The following is a 17,860-nucleotide window of genomic DNA, read 5'->3' on the forward strand; positions in this document are numbered from 1 at the left end:
TGGTGCTGTGCCAGCTTCACAGGGCCCAGCAGCAGCCACCAAGGGGACCAGCTGTATGGAGAGGCACAGCGAAGGTGTTACACATAGCCAGTAAAAGAGCAGTTAAATTCCTCCAGGCCAGGCTGGTTTTTTTTAATCAATTCTTAGGTGCTAAGCTCCAGCCTTCGTTTCGTTCTGGGTACCTTACGACAGTCACTGCAGTGCAGGCCCGGTCCGGGCACCTCCCAGGAGCTGTAGCACTGGACCAGGTCCTTTTACTTGCACATCCACAGAAGAGCCAGGGATGGGTACTACACGAGGAGCCTGTCCCCTCTCAGGAGGGGCAAGCTTCTTACAGGGCAGCTGGCCCCGATTCATGCAGAGGTGCTGCCTGATGCAAACGGCAGAAGGCTGAAAGGGGACACTGGTGGCTGGTCCAGCTCCTGTCCTGTCCTGGAACAACAGCTACTTTTGCAGGGGCTGCAGCAGACAGAGCAGTATTGTGCTTCTGGCTTCAGTAGAAAAAAAAAGCTGTACTAGGAAAAACAAACTCACATTGCAGAGATGCTTTAGCAGAATATTTATTCAATGCCATAGTGAAGAGCAAAACTTGGTACAAACATAAACCCTCAGTGCCTTGCTCACTACTACACTGAGCCAAGGGGAAAAACATTTCACTGTCTTGGGGGAGGAAAGGAGGAAGGTAGAGACTCTGCTCCTTCGATGTGTAATTGGACAGAGCTGGATTCAGATCCTGTGTGCACACCCACAGACACGCACACAAAGGACTCCCTTGTTTCTAGAAGTCCTACGAAGACAGAAAACCTGAGTACGGGGGTTTTGGATAAAGCCATGGGCACTTGCTGGGGCAGAGCAAGAAGGGCACAGACCCTCTTGCCAAGGGCTTTCGGAGCTGTTAAAGCCATCAGTGCATATCAAGACAGTATCTGCTGCCTCCATGAAGTACGTTTGCAACTCAAGGCTGTGAGTGGCACAGACAACTGCCCAGGCACTCCCATGCTCAGGAGAGACCCGAAGCTGCTCCTCCAGCCCATGCTGACCGTTTGGCTCCCTCCCAGACTCTGCCAGGAACCCAGCTCCCAGGAGTAATTGCAGCTCCTGGGGTCACTGCTGGCCCTGGGAGCTGTGGGCCCCTGCTGTCTAGGCCAAGACAAGATTAGGAGCTTAATTTTAGACTCTAACATTTGGCTACCTGCTAGAGAGAGAAAAGCTTCGGGGACAAATACAGAGTAAACAACACTGAGTTCAAAATAGCTTAAAGTAAGCCAGCTCCTGCCCTCAAAAGAGTCTTCGTGGGGAGCTGATCGCTGAACCCAAGGGGAGTCAACCCAGGTGGAAGGAAGCTTATTCAAATGTCACTTCGGGCAAGAGGGCTGTGCCTCCACCCGTTCACCTGTGGGTGCCTACACCTATTCGCAGAGAACATACCAAGAGAACCTAAAGTGCCAGTTTGAGTAGCATAGGAGGGAAGTGACCATGAGACAGCCAAGTGACATCAGCCATCCTCACAGCTGCCCCCTTGGGAAGGGTCAGCAGATCCTCTGGAATGAACGCGTTACCAACGCCATAGCTTATTTAACTGCTATGGAGCAGAGGAAGACGGGGGCAAAGCCAGCACCGTGTTACCACCAGCTCCCCCCACTCTCAGATTTGGAAACGGGTGGTACCACCAGTTGGTTGCTAACCAAATGCACTGGCAGGGCAGCACCAAACGCCACAGGCATCAGCCAGGCCCCTCCAGCCCTGCGCCAGCGCTGCCTCCCCTGCTGCCATCACCTTTTCGGCCCTTGCTGCCCTCCATGGCCCTAACACTGTGTGGGGGGAGGCACTCGGCACACCCAGCAGCCAGACGAGTTACCCACGGAGGTTTGGGACAAACAAACATTAATAAAACTAGTATATTAAAAGAGTCCTGCAGTAAGGCAGCACAGCACTGTACCGCTGTTTTTGCCAAGTGCTCTGCAGCCAGTAGCTCTCACTGAGGTCAGCCACGTCCCAGGCCCACACAGCAGAAATCCCCGAGACATGCCTCAGTCTGTTCTCAGATGCCAAAGCTCACCCAGAGAGAGCTGTGACCAAGTAGCAGCGTTTGTGATAAGCTGTGGGGAGGCTACCCTGCAGTGACCAGCTCGGGCTGCTGCCCACCATGCCCAGGAAGAGGTCCTCAGCTCTTACGTTCTGTCTTTGAATCAGATGCTCTGAGGAGGAAGCAGTTCCCACTACTGGGGTCCCTCCTGACTCAGCTGATGGGATTGGTGTGCCCAGAGCTCGTCTCTGTTGTGCAGGGCTCAAAGCTCTGCAAGCTCCAGAGGTGGCTGCAGTGAGGAAGCTGCAGGAGCAGGTGAACCTGGATTCAGCTTTTCTGGTTCATGAGCCAGGAGAAGAGCAGTTTCCTGGGCCTGGGCTTCCTGGCCTGCTGGATTCGCACCGTGCGAGGGGAGCGCCACACCTTGATGGTTGTGTCATCACTGGCTGTCAGGAGCAGCTCCTGCTCCACTGGGCTGAAGGCCACTGAGTTGACCACATTGTCGTGCTGCAGTTTGGCCAGGCAGATGTTGTAGTGCCGGTCCCAGATGTAGCCATGGCGATCTTCTGCTCCACTGCATCAGACAAGACACCAGTAAGGACGTCACCCAGGCAGCCGCGATAACCTGCTTCCCCCAGGCCCTTCCTTCTGCACAGAGGCCGCAGCTGCTTTGACCCAGCCAAAGGCCCCAGCCTCCAGCTGCAGTCCCACCACCTACCAGCACTCAGCCTGGGCAAGCAAATCCCCTCTGCGACCCAGGCTCTCCCATAGGCAGAGGTGGATTCCCAGAAGTGAAATGAGGCCTCACAGCAGCAGCAAGAAAAGCCCTTCAAAGCAGTACAGGCACGTGAGCAGTCAGGCTTTGTGCCTGAACCCACGGCCAGGCTCACACCACGGCACCTGCAGTGAACCCACCGTGTTCCGGGCTGCAGCGAGGACCACCCCTGCAACTCACCCTACAGCACCTGCTGCCTGCAGCTCCTAAGAGGGCAGATCACCACCCACTGCCAAACATGCCACAGCCCAAAATTTCCTCTTTCCTCGCTGATTTCACAACAGGACCAGAGCAGACAACCTTTATTAGCGCCCTTTGATTCCGTCACTCTGCTTTTTACAAGCCTCCCGTTTCCTGCTCTGCTCACAGTTGTTGTCAGCCCTGCTTGCACCGGCCAGCCTGCAGTGCAACACACAAGGCCCTCCTTGTGTGATCCTGCCCAGCCCCATCACCACACACCTTGCCACAAAGTCTCTGCTGACATCCAGGAAGATGAAGAAGCACTCCTCATTGGGGGTGTAGGCCCGATGTGCACGGAGGGCTCTTTTCACTTCCTTCATTGTCTTCAGGTCAAACACATGAAGATCGATCTCCTCAGCGATGGGGGGTGGCTGCATCGGGTCAGAGATGACGCAGTCCCGAGGCCAGGCACGGCTGTTCACATACAGGTATCTTGGGGAGGGGAGCAGAAGCGTTATCCTGAGCCTCACCGCACGCTCCAAAGCTCCTGAAGCCCCAGCTGTAAAAGCCTTTCCCCAGCACAGGCAGGCAGGGAGGGGGGTGAGCGGTTGCCCTGGTCCTTAGCAAGCCCACAGTTCTGCTCTCTGAAATTCAGGCTGAAACACAGCAGCACGGTGATGAACCATTTCCTACCTCACTTGGAAAGGAATGGGCCACTACAACTGGGTTGATGGGCCCTAGAGACTAGGTTGAGCCTCTTTCATCTCAAAACCAACTCCAAAGATGACAGCCTAGCCCTCTGTCTTGGGAGCAAGCTGGGGGCAGCTCCTCTGCTCTCGCAAGGCTCCTTGCCTGACCCGATCCTAAACTGGGCTCAGCAGCGCAGAGGGAAGGAAGATTTCCTGCGGAGATCTGGGGAGATGCTCAGATGTACACGCACCATCAGCACTAGCACCTAAGCATAGGTCCTCGTAGCAGGTAGCCCGTGCAGGCTCCCTGCTCCAGCCACCAGGCCAGCAGCACTCCAGCATCAAAGGTCTGAAACTGCTCCCAGGTCTGGGATAAATACAGCAGGGCCACGTGCTCTTTCAGAGCACATACCGTATCTTCCAGAAGGTGAAGTTCATTCACTGCCAGCACTCAGGGGAAGACAAGTAACCACCGTCCTGTCAGCTATGTGCACGTACACAAATAGGTCCCTGGGGACAATCCCGGCCTGCAGGCATTTGAGTGAGGTGGCCCAGCTGCTGAGACTTTTTTTTTTAACCGTTTTGCACAGCCAGTACATGGGCAGCCACCTGGCCTAACGCAGAGTACCTCACCCCAACCTGATGCAGACAAGTCTCCTCTAATTTTTCTCCCATTCACCCCAAAGCCTCCAAACAGCTGTCACCCAAACCCTCCAGTGCATGACACCAGCAGGCAGCACCCACTCTGCTTGCCTCCCATCTCCTCATGCTCACCTGTGGTCAGGGGAGAGGCCCATGCCAATGATGTGCCCATGGATGTCAATGACGTGATCCAGCGAGTCAAAGAACTCATCCGAGCGCCTCTCCTCCCCAAGCACTGGCCCAGCAGTCGTCATCTGATGGGGCAAGATTCTTTTAATCCCTTGAGGACAAAAAGGAGAATCAGGGCATTCTGCAGGGTGCTGCCAACAGATAAGCAGGGCTGATGGAAGTCCCCAGGCTTCAAGAAGGGGCTTCCCTCTGTGCTGCTAAGAAAGGAGAACCGGCTCATTTACGGCCAAGGACCGAGGGAGGGACTGGCAGAGGGCTCCTGTCCATGCCAGCTGCTCACAGGCTCTCGCTAGCAGTGCTTTTGGCCAGAACAGCGCATACAAATGACATGCTGGCACATTCAGCCCCAGCAGCAAGCTGCCCAGTGCCCAGCTGCCAACCCAGCGGGTGCAGCCGCGCCTGGCCCCGAGCCTCCCGCCAGGCCACGGCAATCCTCAGAAGCTGCACGGGCCTGGGAGGCGCTCTGGTTGCAGCAAGGTTCTCCTTACCCACCCCCTTGTATATCAGTAAATCATTGGGCTGTGCCCACCTCCTCCAGTACCCACTCTGGAGAAGGCCCATGAGATGCGCTGGCTGCACAGGGTTTCCTCCTGTCGCTGTCAAGCACAGCCGGGGGTCAGCCTGGAAAGCTCCAAGAACAAGGGTTTAAGCCAGAACTAGACTCAGTTTTTGAGCTTCCTGACAAAGGGAGATGCATGCCATGGGTCAAGCCCTCTCCCTTCCAGCTCCAGACAGAGGTCCCAAACACAAACCATATGCAATGGCTTCCTGGAGGCCTCCCACAAACCCCAGCAGCTCTTGGGCACACGTGGGCTCAGCCCTCCCTGGGTGCCCAAAAGAAATTGGAAGACAGTCCCACCGCCCCTCCGAGGGACTCACCACTAACCACCCTTGATTGTGGCCTTCTCCCACAGGGGAACAAGGCAGGGGTTACACCACACTGTGCCTCTGGGGCCCTTCACATCACACAGCTGAACCTGGGCAGCCCAGGACCTTCACCTTTCCCACCCAACTGTCACCGCTCACCAGCACCTTCTTCCTCACTTGGGCGTCACTAAGCTCCCAGTTTCAAACTCAGCTATGTGATCTCCACGCGCACGAGCCAACAGAACAGGCAGATTTGCCCACGAGTCAAGCTTTCCACCAGCACAAGGGAGACAGGAACTCAAAGGGACCTCCTGCAGAAGTGCTCGTGTGCAGCAGATCAGGTGAGATAGCGCCGATGCCCAGCGGTGGGCCCGGCTGCACCCACAGCGCAGCTCCCACCAGCACCACCAGCCCAGCAGACTGGCGAGAGGCAGCGTAAGAGCGAGTTCTTTCAAGTACCAGCTCCTCGGGGGAAGACAGCAGATGCACAAAGGCTGGTTCGGCGACACACAAACCTGCTCGCAGAGGCTGAGCCATGGTGTTTGACCACCCGTCGTGCCGCGGTGCTGCCAGGGCAGGGCCGAGCTGAACTCTACCACATCTGCCCGCAGCCCCAGCGAGGGACAGGAGCACAGAGCATCACAGCTACACTCGGTCCAGGCTGCATTCCTGCCTTAGGTGGGCAAAGACCGGGTGACTTTTCTCCACGTGGTCTACAGCTCTGGAAACAGCCTTTCCCTGCCTTACTGGGCTGTGCTGGTGTAGGCCCAAGTTACAGGAAGGTTAGAAGAGCCTGAAGCAGGAAAGAGGCCGTAATTGCGCAAGCATCAAAAGGAACTGAAACTGCCTGGCTTTACGGAAGAATCTTCTTGCGTGGAAGCAGCTCTCCTTCCCTCCTTCCATTTCTACTCATCTGTCTGGTCCTTTCCACTAAACTAGCTTTAGGAGCTTTTTGAAAAGCAGGCAGACTATCTGCTTCTGCTCATCACCGCACCGATTTCCTCTAACTTCAGTCTCTCCCAGTTCCAGTGCCTCAGCAAGAGTGCCCTGAATGGGCAAGGGAAGTCCCACCCCAGAAAAAGGTCTCCAGCAGTGCCCTTTCTTGGATTTTGCTGCAATTACTGTCCCTGGTACCCCACCACGAGCTAGCAGGCAGCCTGGCTCCAGCTTGGCATGGAAACACCCACCCAAGCAGCTGATCATCCACTGTGAAACCCCTCCTGCATCAAGCCTTTGGTTCTGCTTCAGCCGCCCAGGTCACACCAACGCTGAAAGGCCAGGTGGCACAGGGTCAGCACTCCCTGGGCAGCGCAGGAGGCAGGCAGGACACAGGGGCAGGCAGGGCTCTGTCTCCGAGCTGGGGGAACCGCACATCCATGATCTCCCAGCTGTTCAGACTAGCTTTGTTCCAACGCCCCCTCCAACCTCCACGGGGAGGCCAGGATTGAGGCCCTCCCACAATCAGGGCAACCACTGCCCTTCGCATCCACCCACCGGTGTGCAACGTGTGACTGATGTTAAATCATTCTTGATTTCCTGCTTAGTCCTCACCGTGACATTCTTGCGTCACCAAGCGTCAAGCCTGGTAGCAACAAAACAACCACAAGGCAAGTGCTTGTGGGGGAGAACCCTCTCCAGTTACTGAAGGCATCTCAGAAGCTTCTGGCCCTGTATTGAGAATGCAGCCTGAGCAGAACTGCAACTCAGCCACCACAAACAAGTGGCAAATTAACACAGGTCTTTTCCAGATCCAGGTTCGGACTGTAGCTGCAGCCCACACCCCCCTACAAAGGCAGACACACCCCGGAGCTCAGACCACAGCCTTACCTATCTGATGTGGAGAATAAGTGAGGCATCCTGTGGTGAAGATCAAGTATTTTGTCTTGCTGTTGCTCTCTGTGGGGAGCAGGTTCACCTCAGGTGGTTTAGTTCTGTTGCGTATGAACAGCTCAGCCACCTTGGTCTCCAACTCGGTCTCAGTCATGGCAGGCCTCACGCGACCCTCCATGATATCATCAAAGAACTGCTGTAGCCCGTCCTCTGCTGTCACACCCCCGTCATCTGGCAATTCCTGTACGGCTGGCTCTGGAGTCTGCTTGGGCTTGGCCTCCTCTTCTTCACTGTCACTGCCAAGATCAAAGACTGGGCAGGTGGAGGTAGAGGAGGCAGCCAGCTGCTCCTCATAGTCCAGGAGCAGGTCTGGGGAATCGTACCGGCTGCAGTCAGCCACCATCACGGTCCGGATAGTGCTGGCATTCAGATTCTGGATTTTGAACAGTCTCTTCACTACATTCACATTCTCAGACTCTACGCCCTGGGAGCAAATAAGAGAAGTAAGCAGGAATCACCTCACCACAACATCGCTCGTACAGCCTCTGCTCAAACTAAGAGATGCTGCCCTGAACCTGAGCCCATGGTGCAGACACCGGTCACGCACTGACACCTCTCAGCACTGCTCTCTGGGCACCTCTAAGCATCGCCATGAGCGCTGGCCCAAGAGGCAGGCCAGCTCTGCTATATTCCTTCCCATCTTGGAGGTGGGCTTGCTGAAACAAAAAGCCAGGGCCAGGCTTTTGCTGGCAGACGACAGCTGAGCTGGGAACTCAGAGGCCAGGCAGCCTTGCTCCCACCTTCCTGCCTGAGATCATTAGCTGGCACTGCTTGTGGCATTACAAGAATTTCAGGAACAGGCCTCTGCGATAAACAGGTGCAGTGGGAAGCGCCATCCCTCTAGCCTACACAAAGCAGAGGGAGAGCACCTCAGTGCTCCTGGAGTTTGCATGTGCCCCTCAGCAGCATCAGATGGATTATCAGCTCCCAGAAATAAGCAAGTCTCTTCCCACCTAACTGCTTCTGCTGTCTGCAACCGCACTTCAATATTTCTATCAAATTGGGCAAGGTCCTCCCTTGCCTCTTGGAGATGGATGAGTTAATGCTGTAATGTCAGTGCAGCACAGAGATGTGTTTTTTGAAAGGATCCCTGCTACCACAGGGAATTTCACCTAGGACCAGCATCAAAGGTTTGTGTTGAAAAAAAAAAAAAAGTACAAGACACCAGGACGTGCAGCTGTGACACTGGGACAGAGGTAAGATGGAGGAGCAACATGTCTGAGCAGCACAAGTAGCAGAAAATGAACAAGCACACACTGATCTCTGAGTCTCATCACAGCATAACAGACAGCACCTGGCCCACAAACCTCAGTAGTAGCAGGCAGGACTGAACCCAGCCTCCCAGCCACCTCCAGGGTACAATGCCATGAGCTGCCAAGTGGGAGAATGGTCACTGCTCAGATACATGCCAGGCTGCAGCCACCCCGGGCTCAGCTTTATAATGGGAGCCTTGAGGACCTCAGCAACCTTGCGGCGGTTCATCTGTTCTCCTGTTTAGCAACACATGCTCTAGGGCACTCCACTCAAGTCTTCGTCCCAATTAATGGAACAGGAATTAATGGGAGCAGAAGATAGAGGAAGAACATTGCAACAGATACCATAATACCAAGCGTGGAGAAACTTCATGCCAGGATTGCCTCAAGCTCAATATTCAGAAGGCAAGTCAAAGGAGATAAACAGGGCAGACAAGGGGACTCAGCCACTGTTCCCCTCTCCCATCCACTCAGCAGCTTTTCCTCCCACAAGAGCCAGCAGGAAGCTGCACTGCCTGGGGAGCTGGAACAAAGGCACCTTACCTGGAAAGCGTTGTTCAGCCAGAGCACAGAACAGGAGGTTATACGCCCAATCCGATGCAGATTGCCAGATATCAAGTTGGTTTCATTCAGCCAACAGCCAAACACATCATAGGGTTTATTCCTCACCCTGGAAAGCAGAGTGAAGTTCTCTGGAAGGGAGGGGAAACAAGCATGAGGTGACGGCTCCTGACAAGGGTCCTGGAGAAACCATGGCAGAAGGTGTGGGAAGTGGATTCAAGGTTCAGCCTACAGCACTGTTGCAGCACCTTCACTGCAAGCTGAGCAGACACTGCCCAAACACCATCCAGCCTCCAGGCACTGCTACGGATGCAGATTATTTCTCTCTTCTTTGGCGATTTGTGGCAAGTGCATGTACCAGGGAAAACAAAGCATAAGGACAGCCAGATAGAGCCAGACCATAGAGCAATCTAGCTACATAGCCCTTCTCCAAGCATGGCCCAAAGCAGACACCCCAAGGACAAGAAAAGTCATACACATACAGATCTTTGCACACTCTCATCCTTCCACGCCATGACTTAGGGCCTTTCTGGACAAGAGAGCTGTGCCTTTAGCAACAGTCCTTGGTTTTGGGAGAGTAGCACAGAGATGGCAAGAGACAATGCAGCTGGATTTAGTGGGTTTCACAGAACTGCAACAGAAAAAGGTAGAGCAGGACAGAATGACTGCGCCTCAAACCACGTGAGACCTCAGGGCAAGACTAGCACTGCTCGAGTCAGAAATGGTGGCTTCGGGACAACTGGTAACGTGGACAACTCTTGCCTTGCCCAGACTCTTACTTAGAGCTGAAATTAAATGAGAACACACACACACCACACTGCACTTTCAGGTGATGACATGGTGACCTGAGTAGAGTTATCCCTACGGCTATCCGGAAGGTTTACCCTAAGGAATTGCGATCGAGACCTCTTTGCACAGATGGTGGAAGTCAGGACAAGCAGAGGTCAGGGCCGCAGCATACAAAGAGCAAGTGGAAGAAAGAAGCCCCAGCTCCCACCACTTTACATATTCCAGGAAGCCCCAGTGAAGGCAAAGGCAGTATTTACCCATGCTGATTACGGCAATCTCTCCGGACGAGGAGTTGTGAGGCCCCACAAAGACACCTGATACCAGAAGGAGGGAGTCATCAGAGTTGAACTGGGAGAACTGTGTGTAGCTCCAATTGTATGGCCTCATGTTGGAGCTGTGCTGCAGGGAGATGTCCAGCTCATTGCTCCAGATCTACAGACAGATAAATGAACAGTCAGGAAGCTGTAAGAAGCCTGAGGGCTGTTCCACTCCATCTATCCTGCCAGCTTTCACCAGGCAACAAAAAAAATATTGAAGACCATACGTAAACGCCTCCAATTCTCAATTTCCCTGTCAACTCCCTTGACAGAAAATGACCAGCAGCTTTGGAGAGCAGCTAAATGCAGGACTTCTCCAAACTTCTCCATCAGCCAGGCAGTGACAGTTATCACCACAGCTGGGTTTAAGCATGTTGAGAGGGATTTCTCTCAAGACGACCACTCATGCAAGACTGCAGTAGGTCATTACCTCCACATTCTGTTAGACCCAAAGCGGGACCAATTTGCACCTAGAAAGCAGCCAGAGCCAGGCAGCACCTTCCAGGCTACAATTGCAAGAGTCGTTATTGCTGTGGCTTTGAGAACAACTCAGCACCTTCAGGAAAAGGCATAAGTCCAGGGACACCTGGTCAAACCTCACCTCCCCACAGCCCTCCTAAATGCTACTCTCACAGCTGAGCCCTACTAAATCAAAACAAAGTTTTGTGCAGGGGATGCTACCGCCTTACCTTAACAGTACAGTCTTTGGAGCACGAGGCAAACAGACAGCCAGAGTGGGAGAAGCTGAGGTGCAAAACCTGGTCATTGTGCTCCTTCAGAGCCTGCACTTCAATGCAAGGGATGGTGTCGTAGAGCCTCTGGAACTCGTCATACCAGGAGACGGCAGCTGGAAGAGAAGCAGGAACACTTGACAGGAATGCAAATGGCAGGGAAGCAACAGACCTGAGCTGAACACAGCAGCTGCAGAATCAGCCTTTAATAAAGCACAGCTCTGACCGCCACCAGCAATACCAGTAGCTCTGCTGTGGCTCCAGTCCCTGCAGCTTCAGTTGTGTTGGCAGAGCTTAACATTTTTCTCAGTAGTTTCTCCACTCTCCCCCACATGAAAAATATTTTCTTCTAACAAACACACAACTTCTCACCATATCGCTGCTTTCTAAGCTACTACAGTCACTGCAAGAAACATCCAGGGCACAGCTACTAGCTATCTAACAACAACTTCGCTCATGACAAAACAGCAGGCAGAACTGCAGACGTGCTCCAGCACAGCGCAAACAAATCTATCATGTGATGAAAGGGAAGTTGTTCCTCAGGGCACAGGGCTCCACTCTGATTATCTGTGTCTTGTCTGACACAGAATTAAGAAAGTTTCAGAAGGCGTATGAGACCAGGAAAGAACATCTCCACGAGCCAAAAGACTGGGGAAACAAAAGAGAAGAACTGGAGCTAGGTACAAAATGTCAAGGCAGAAGAAGAGCCCTGCAGTAGAGGAGCCTGGAATACGCTCAGAGAAGTCACACTGACTGCTAGTAAAGAGATAAATAAAGAGGAAGATCCTTAATGAAGTGCCCAATAAGGCAGTCTACAGAGTTCTTGCAGCAGCAAATCCCAAAGGAGCAAAGAGTTAGACATTTATATGGATAATGGCCAGCTTTCCTAGTTACACTCCACAGGACAGTTTTTCTGGAACTCACTGCAGCCCCAGGAGGTACCTGCTCCTGGGGCAGGGAGCAGCTTGCTGCCAGCACGTCCCACCACTGCTCACATGGCAGGGCGCTTCGTCCCCCTCTGAGGCTCTTGCCCCCAGCACACCCAGCAGAGATGCAGTCAGGACAGATCCCATCTGGCCAAACAATCCCAACGCTTACGAGAGCCGCTGGATGCCGCTCACCACACCACAGAGCTGCTCAAGCCAGGCAGGCTTGCAAGGCATTTCCCCAGCTCCTGGGACTGCCCACCTACCCTGCCATCATCCCCCAGAGGATGATTTCCACAGCTTGGGAGGTGCCCAAACACATTACTGAGCTACACTGACTGCCCACTCCCAGTTAGCTCACTCCCAGTTAACAAGGCAGCTGTCCGCTTACTCAATTCAAGAGACACGCGGCGAATGAGGCTGGCCAAAGAGCCTCAGATAAAACCTAAAGATAACACCTTCAATACAGAGGAGCTCCAGGGACTGCACAAGCAAAATCAAGCAACCTGCAGAGTCACATACACAACTTCTCCATTCTTCCTCGGAGCTCTCTCGCACCGGTGTTCCCTGCTGAAGAGAGACGGGTTCCTCGCTGCTCGATCCGCCTGGCTTCTTCCACCCTTCTGCAGCAACTGTAGCCAGAGAGCAGGCAGCCGGTTCTCCCTGCCACGGCCCATGCTGGCAGCACGATACGCGGCCTGGGGGCCAGGCCCCTCCTGGGCCTCTGCAGCACACCGGGAAGGGGCGTTTCTGACTCCCAGACGGGCCCAGCTCGACGGCAAGGACTCCCGTCCCCGGGACCCGTCTCGGCTGTTAGGGCAGAGCCGGGCTGCCGCGTTCGGCACCTGCTCCTCGGCAGGAGCGCGGCAGCGGAGAACAGACCCGCGCCCCCCCCGCCGAGGGCAGTGCCCAGGCAGGGCCGCGCCAGGCGCGCAGCCAGCGCCGCCCGCTAACGGGGCGCTTCCCTACCGCCAGCCGAGCCCGCGATCGAGCCGGACCTGCCCCAGCGGAGCGGGCCGGCCGCCGCGCCCGCACCCGCACCCGCCCGCCGGGCAGCCCCCCCGCTGCAGAGGCAGAGCCTCGCCGGCCGCGCCGCGCCCCGTGCGACCACCGCGAGCGGCTCACGCCCGCCTCCGGGCCTCCCGAGCGCGGACGAGAACGGGGCAGAGCCCGGCGCGGAGCCGCGAGGCCCCGACCAGGAAGAGCCGGCGGCGATCGCCGCGGGCCCGGCTCCCCCCGGCCCCCCCGGCCCCTCCCCGGCCCGGCCCGGCCCGGCCCGCCCGCAGCCCCGCGGCGCACCTGGGTGCCGGGGCACCTCGCGGGAGACGCGGTAGTAGCGGTAGAAGAGCTCCTTCCACAGGAACTCGTCGCGGGCCACGGCGCGCCACTGCTGGCACACGAGCCCCACCGAGAGCACGTCGGCGTGGTCCAGGTACAGGAAGATCTCGAAGAGGACGCTGTCGGGGAGCAGGGGGCCGCCGCCCGCGTCCATCGTGTCATCCTGCCGCCGCGCCTCGCCGGCCCGGAGCGGAGCGGGCACCCCGCGGCCCCCGCCGGACCCGCACCGGGACCCGGCTCGCCGCGGCCCCGCCTCCCTCGCGCGCCGCTTCCGCCCCGGCCCCGCGGGCCGCTCTGGCCGCCTCTCGCTGGTGGCCCGCCGCCCGCTGCCGCGCCGCCTGCAGGCGCAACCAGCCCGGCGCCGCGCGGCGGCTCCGCCCCCGGGCAAGCCACGCCCCCTCCCGCACAAGCTCCGCCCACTCAGCAAAAGCCACGCCCCTCTCCACAAAGCCCCGCCCCTCCCACACAAAGCCCCGCCCCTCAGCACAAAGCCCCGCCCCTCAGCACAAAGCCCCGCCCCGCCCACTCAGCACAAAGCCCCGCCCCTCAGCACAAAGCCCCGCCCCTCAGCACAAAGCCCCCCCTTCCCGCACAAAGCTCCGCCCACTCAGCAAAAGCCACGCCCCCTCCACAAAAGCCCCGCCCCTCTCCACAAAGCCCCACCCCCGCGGGCCCGGGTCTCCCCGGGGCCGCCTGGGGCCGTCGAGGCACGCGGTGCCCCAGGGGACCCCCGCCCCGCCCCGCCCCGCCCCGCCCCGTGCCCAGACCCCCCCCCGGCCGCCGCCCCCGGGGAGGCCCCGCCGGCCGCAGTCGGCCTGGCTGGGCTCCTGGTGCCCGCTGACCCCGTGCCCTCCCGGCCCCGCCGCTTCCCGGCAGAGCGGCTGCTGCCCGCGCCATGGCCGCCCCGCGCGCCCTGCTGCTCCTCGGCCTGCTCCTCGCCGCGCCGCAGGGACACGGCCGGCGGCCGCCCCCTCCCCAGAGCCCCCTGGAGAAGGTGGCGGTCGCGGAGCACCTCAGCCTCCCCCAGGTGAGGCCGGGGGCGCCCGGCTCGGCCCCGAGCGCCGCCTGCCCCGGGGCTGGGGGTTTCTGCAGAGCTGCCCCACGGGGCAGGCGTGGGGGCAGCGACCTCAGTGGGGAGCCCCGTGCCGGGCAGGGGCCGTCCCACGGCACCTCTGGCTCCCACAGCCGCCTCTGCGCCCCGGGGTGCGGGCAGCCGCAGGCAGAGGTGCCAAGCGATGGTGCCACGGACAACGGGAGCTTGGGCTGGTGGGTGCTCGGGGCAGCGGGGCGGTGGCACCTCGGGGCGGTGGCGCGCCGTGGTGCTGGCCGGGCAGAGGACACCAGCCCTGTGCCTTGCAGCTGGCAGGGCGGTGGTTCCTGGTTGGCGTGGCCTCCCGCTGCGGCTACCTGGCAGAGCACAGCCACCAGCTGGAGGCCACGGCGGTGACAGTGGCTGTCCCGGACGGGCAGAGCCTGACGGTCAGCACCTTCAAGAAGCTGTGAGTGATGCTGGCAGCTGGGGCCACCGGGCGGGACAGGAACGGGGACAGGGAAGCTGCAGGCAGGCTGGGGCAGGGCCAGTGCCTGGCCACGGGCTCCACGCCGGGAGAGAACTGACCTGGAACAGTGCAGGGGGGCGGATCTCCTCTGGGATGTTTTGTGCTGGAAGTCCTGGTTGTGGCGGGACTGGCAGCCTGCAAGCGGCGTGGCCGCCGGCCCGAGGTTGGCTTGGGGTGGCCAGGCTGGGCAGGGTGGGAGGCAGCCAGCCTGGGGAAACCGAGGCACCAAGCAGGCACGCGGTGCCTCTACAGCCGCCTGGTCAGGGACTGGCTCTCGAGGGCCGCCACAACTGACGGTGAGTCCATGTCCGTGGGCGCTTCCCTGGCCACGGGGTGACCCAGCTGAGCAGGGTGTCAGGGGTTTGATGGGCTGAGCCAGGCTCAGAGCTGCAGGGAGGGGCTTGGTGGGTTATCGGACGTCCCTTCACATCCCCTCCTCAGTGGAGGAAGCATGTCCAGTGTGCGCCGTGGAAAGCAGGAAGGGCAGGGGCGTGGGGCTGGGGGCAGGGACCTCTCCATCCTGCACCAACATCCTTCCCTCCCCGTACAGGGATGGGATGTGCTGGGAGATCAGGCAGCGCTACCTCCCTGCTGGGCCGCGTGGACGCTTCTTCCTGAAGGGTGAGGGGGACTGGGCTGGGGTGGCGCGGGGGCCGTGGAGGCCACGGAGCTGGGCCCCCTCCTGCTCCTGGCAGGGCTTTGGCACCGGTGTCCTCTCCCGTGGTGTGCTCCCAGTATGCCAGCTCTGCGGTCTGAAAGCGTCCCAGTGCCACATGCTGTCACAGGCAGTGCTGCGGGCTGGTGGGGAACAAAAGCCCAGCGGGGATGTACCTGCTCTAGCCCTGATTTACACCCTTTGTGCCCTCTGGCGGTGACATGAGGGCTTTGGACGGTGCCCGGGCTAACCAGAACCTCCCCAGGCCGTGGCTACGGCAGCAAGGTGGACGTGGTGGTGGCAGAGACAGACCACAGCAGCTACGCCATCCTCTATTACCAGAAGGGCCGGAGCATCTCCGTCAAGCTCTATGGTGAGTCGGCGTCTGGGGCTCGGGGATGCCTGTGCCTCGTGCAGGGCAGCGCTGCCCCACATCAGTCACGCTGCTGGGGGCTTGGGATGAGGGGCTGCTCCCTCTCCAGAGCCCCGTGCTGTGCTGGGGGGGGGGGGGGGGAATGACACCCGGCACACACAAGCCATTGGGACTGCCAGGGGACTTGGGGGAGCTGGGCTGGGTGGCACAGGGGGTGGGACACCATGCTGTGTGCAGGGGATGCCCTGCAGAGCTGCCAAGGACCCAGATGCAGGGCTGGGATCATGTTCCCATGGGGAGAGTTTTGTCCCCAAATGCTGCATGGGGGAGAGCAAGGGGAATCTCCCTGGAGCAACCCCTGTTCTGGCCGGGGCAGATCCCACAAGGCGAATGAATCCATTTGCTTGGCTATGCAGGGGTGCCAGCCTGCCCACTCGCTGCCTGTGGCCCCCTGCCTGCCTGCACCAGCTCCGCAGGCGGGCAAACGGCTATTTCACCCCGGGAAACCGCAGATTTTCCCCAGCATGCCAGCAGAAACAGCTCTCATAGCGGCAGGGTTTTGTAGCCGTCTTTTCTGAGCTGAAAATCCCTTTGGCCCCGAGCCCGGCTGTGGGAGGCCCAGGGAGCAGGGGCAGGGACAGGCAGGGCTGTGAGGCTGACGGTGGTGTTTCCCTGCCCACGCAGGACGGAGCAGCAAGGTCAGCGATGCCATTGCGGACAAGTTCGAGCAGCGCGCCAGGGCTGTGGGCCTGAGTGAAGACGTGACCTACTACTTCCCCACGTACGGTGGGTGCCACGTGGTCACCCAGGAGCAGGGGCACCTGCGAGGATGGCTTCACCTGGGGGGTCCAGCACTGGGGTTTGGGGTCCGGCACCACCGGCATGGGAAGGGAAGGCATATCCACGTGTGTCTGAGCAGCTGGTGTCCCCGTGTCACATACAGCCCACACCGTGCTCTCCCCAGGGGACAAGGATGCAAGGACAGGACTGTAGCCTGTGGTGTCCCTGGGGTGCGTGGCTGTTGTGACTGGGCAGGGTGACGGCCTCGAGCTCTCTCTCTTGCAGGGTTTTGTGACTCCGCAGACGAGTTCCACATTCTCAACGGTGAGCTGCGGATCCCAGGCAATGCATTGGCCGCTGGCACGCACCAGCCTTGGCGCAGGCTGCACAGCCTCATGCTGCCACAGCCCTGTGGTCCTGCCCTAGCAGTGCTGGTCCGGCATGGGATGGGGAGTCCTTCCTCGCCCTGGTGTGGGGCAAGGAGGTGGCAGAACATCACCCAGGATGGCCATCGGCTGCACCCTGGAGAAGCAAAGCCCATTTTGGCCCCTGTGTGGGTCAGGCTGAGCCTAGTGGGGTCTGTGCTGGCATTTTGTGGGGTGAGGGTCTGGGATGGGGTGCTCTGTTATGGGGACAATCTGTGGTGAGTGCTCGTGTCCCTGGGGACAGCTCCGTCATTTGTTGTTGGTGCTTGGGTGGGCTGAGGTGAGTCTCCAGCCCTGGCACTGGTCTCTGACATCTCCCCCAGCCCCTCAGCACTTCTCTTTCTCTTCCAGAAATGAAGCTCTAGATGGAGGCAGAGTTGCCAGGACATGCCCAGAATTGATCCCTCACCTCATCCAGCTGCCTACAGACACAGGGACGGGCAGGGACGGGCAGGGACGAGCTGGGGCCTGGCCAGACCTCGCTGCTGTACAGCAGCCCTTGGGGCTCCCCAGCTCCTCCAGCTGCACTGGCAGCCCCCCTGCCTGACCTTGTTGCGTCCCCCCATGGCTTTGCATCCTTCACCCCAGTGCCCTGCAGCAGCCAGCAAGACTCCAATAAACACAAGAAAAGGGTCTGTGTACAGGCAAGTCACCTCTCAACTGCCCCAGCACTGCCTCCACCCTGGGCTGAGCCTGCTGGTGCCGCAGCTGCGCCCTGGCTCACTGCTAGTGGCCTGGGGGGAGTCAGTGTGGTACTGGGAGCCGTGTAGCCCCCTCCTGTCCCCAAGGACCCCACAGCCCTTTGTCCTTTCCCTGAACCTCACCTGAACCATGCAACAGTAAGGCAGGAACAGTGACATTTCCTGATTTACTCTGCAGTGCTGTAGTGTAGCCT

General features: G+C 58.7%; 2 protein-coding genes across 5 annotated transcripts; one reads left to right on the forward strand and one right to left on the reverse strand.

Moving 5' to 3' along the window:
• Positions 1-544: 544 nt before the first annotated feature.
• FBXW5 (F-box and WD repeat domain containing 5) lies at positions 545-13,410 on the reverse strand. 2 transcript variants are annotated; one of them, XM_066981013.1, is made up of 8 exons: positions 13,135-13,410; positions 10,868-11,025; positions 10,119-10,293; positions 9,055-9,203; positions 7,196-7,682; positions 4,445-4,592; positions 3,261-3,473; positions 545-2,600 (listed from the first exon to the last, which is right to left on the reverse strand). In XM_066981013.1, exons 1-8 carry the CDS (start codon positions 13,325-13,327, stop codon positions 2,354-2,356), a joined length of 1,770 nt encoding a protein of 589 aa, XP_066837114.1. In that variant the 5' UTR covers positions 13,328-13,410; the 3' UTR covers positions 545-2,353. The 2 variants fall into 2 exon arrangements, with proteins under 2 accessions (XP_066837114.1, XP_013038279.1); XM_013182825.3 differs by lacking the exon at positions 13,135-13,410 and adding an exon at positions 12,358-12,691.
• Positions 13,411-13,949: 539 nt separating this feature from the next.
• Positions 13,950-17,606, forward strand: C8G (complement C8 gamma chain). 3 transcript variants are annotated; one of them, XM_048053737.2, is made up of 7 exons: positions 13,951-14,200; positions 14,533-14,672; positions 15,283-15,353; positions 15,653-15,760; positions 16,445-16,546; positions 16,826-16,864; positions 17,317-17,606. In XM_048053737.2, the coding sequence occupies exons 1-7, from the start codon at positions 14,069-14,071 to the stop codon at positions 17,328-17,330; spliced, it is 606 nt and encodes a 201-aa protein (XP_047909694.2). In that variant the 5' UTR covers positions 13,951-14,068; the 3' UTR covers positions 17,331-17,606. The 3 variants fall into 3 exon arrangements, with proteins under 3 accessions (XP_047909699.2, XP_047909694.2, XP_066836871.1); XM_066980770.1 differs by lacking the exon at positions 13,951-14,200 and adding an exon at positions 14,418-14,439; XM_048053742.2 differs by lacking the exon at positions 16,826-16,864 and having other exon boundaries at positions 13,950-14,200.
• Positions 17,607-17,860: the final 254 nt, after the last annotated feature.

Source organism: Anser cygnoides, chromosome 20 (assembly GCF_040182565.1).
Source record: "Anser cygnoides isolate HZ-2024a breed goose chromosome 20, Taihu_goose_T2T_genome, whole genome shotgun sequence".
Lineage (NCBI taxonomy): Eukaryota > Metazoa > Chordata > Aves > Anseriformes > Anatidae > Anser > Anser cygnoides.

What these genes read in the sequence shown, in the direction of transcription:
- FBXW5 (XM_066981013.1), bottom strand. Translation starts at nt 13,327, where the DNA reads ATGGACGCGGGCGGCGGCCCCCTGCTCCCCGACAGCGTCCTCTTCGAG. An exon ending in CGAGGTGCCCCGGCACCCAG is followed by an intron (nt 11,026 to 13,134) that starts GTGCGCCGCGGG and finishes CTTCTCTTCCAG; the next exon opens with CTGCCGTCTCCTGGTATGAC. An exon ending in GGCCTCTCCCCTGACCACAG is followed by an intron (nt 3,474 to 4,444) that starts GTGAGCATGAGG and finishes CCCCTCCCCAAG; the next exon opens with ATACCTGTATGTGAACAGCC.
- C8G (XM_048053737.2), top strand. Translation starts at nt 14,069, where the DNA reads ATGGCCGCCCCGCGCGCCCTGCTGCTCCTCGGCCTGCTCCTCGCCGCG. An exon ending in GTCAGCACCTTCAAGAAGCT is followed by an intron (nt 14,673 to 15,282) that starts GTGAGTGATGCT and finishes CTCCCCGTACAG; the next exon opens with GGATGGGATGTGCTGGGAGA. An exon ending in TGGACGCTTCTTCCTGAAGG is followed by an intron (nt 15,354 to 15,652) that starts GTGAGGGGGACT and finishes GAACCTCCCCAG; the next exon opens with GCCGTGGCTACGGCAGCAAG.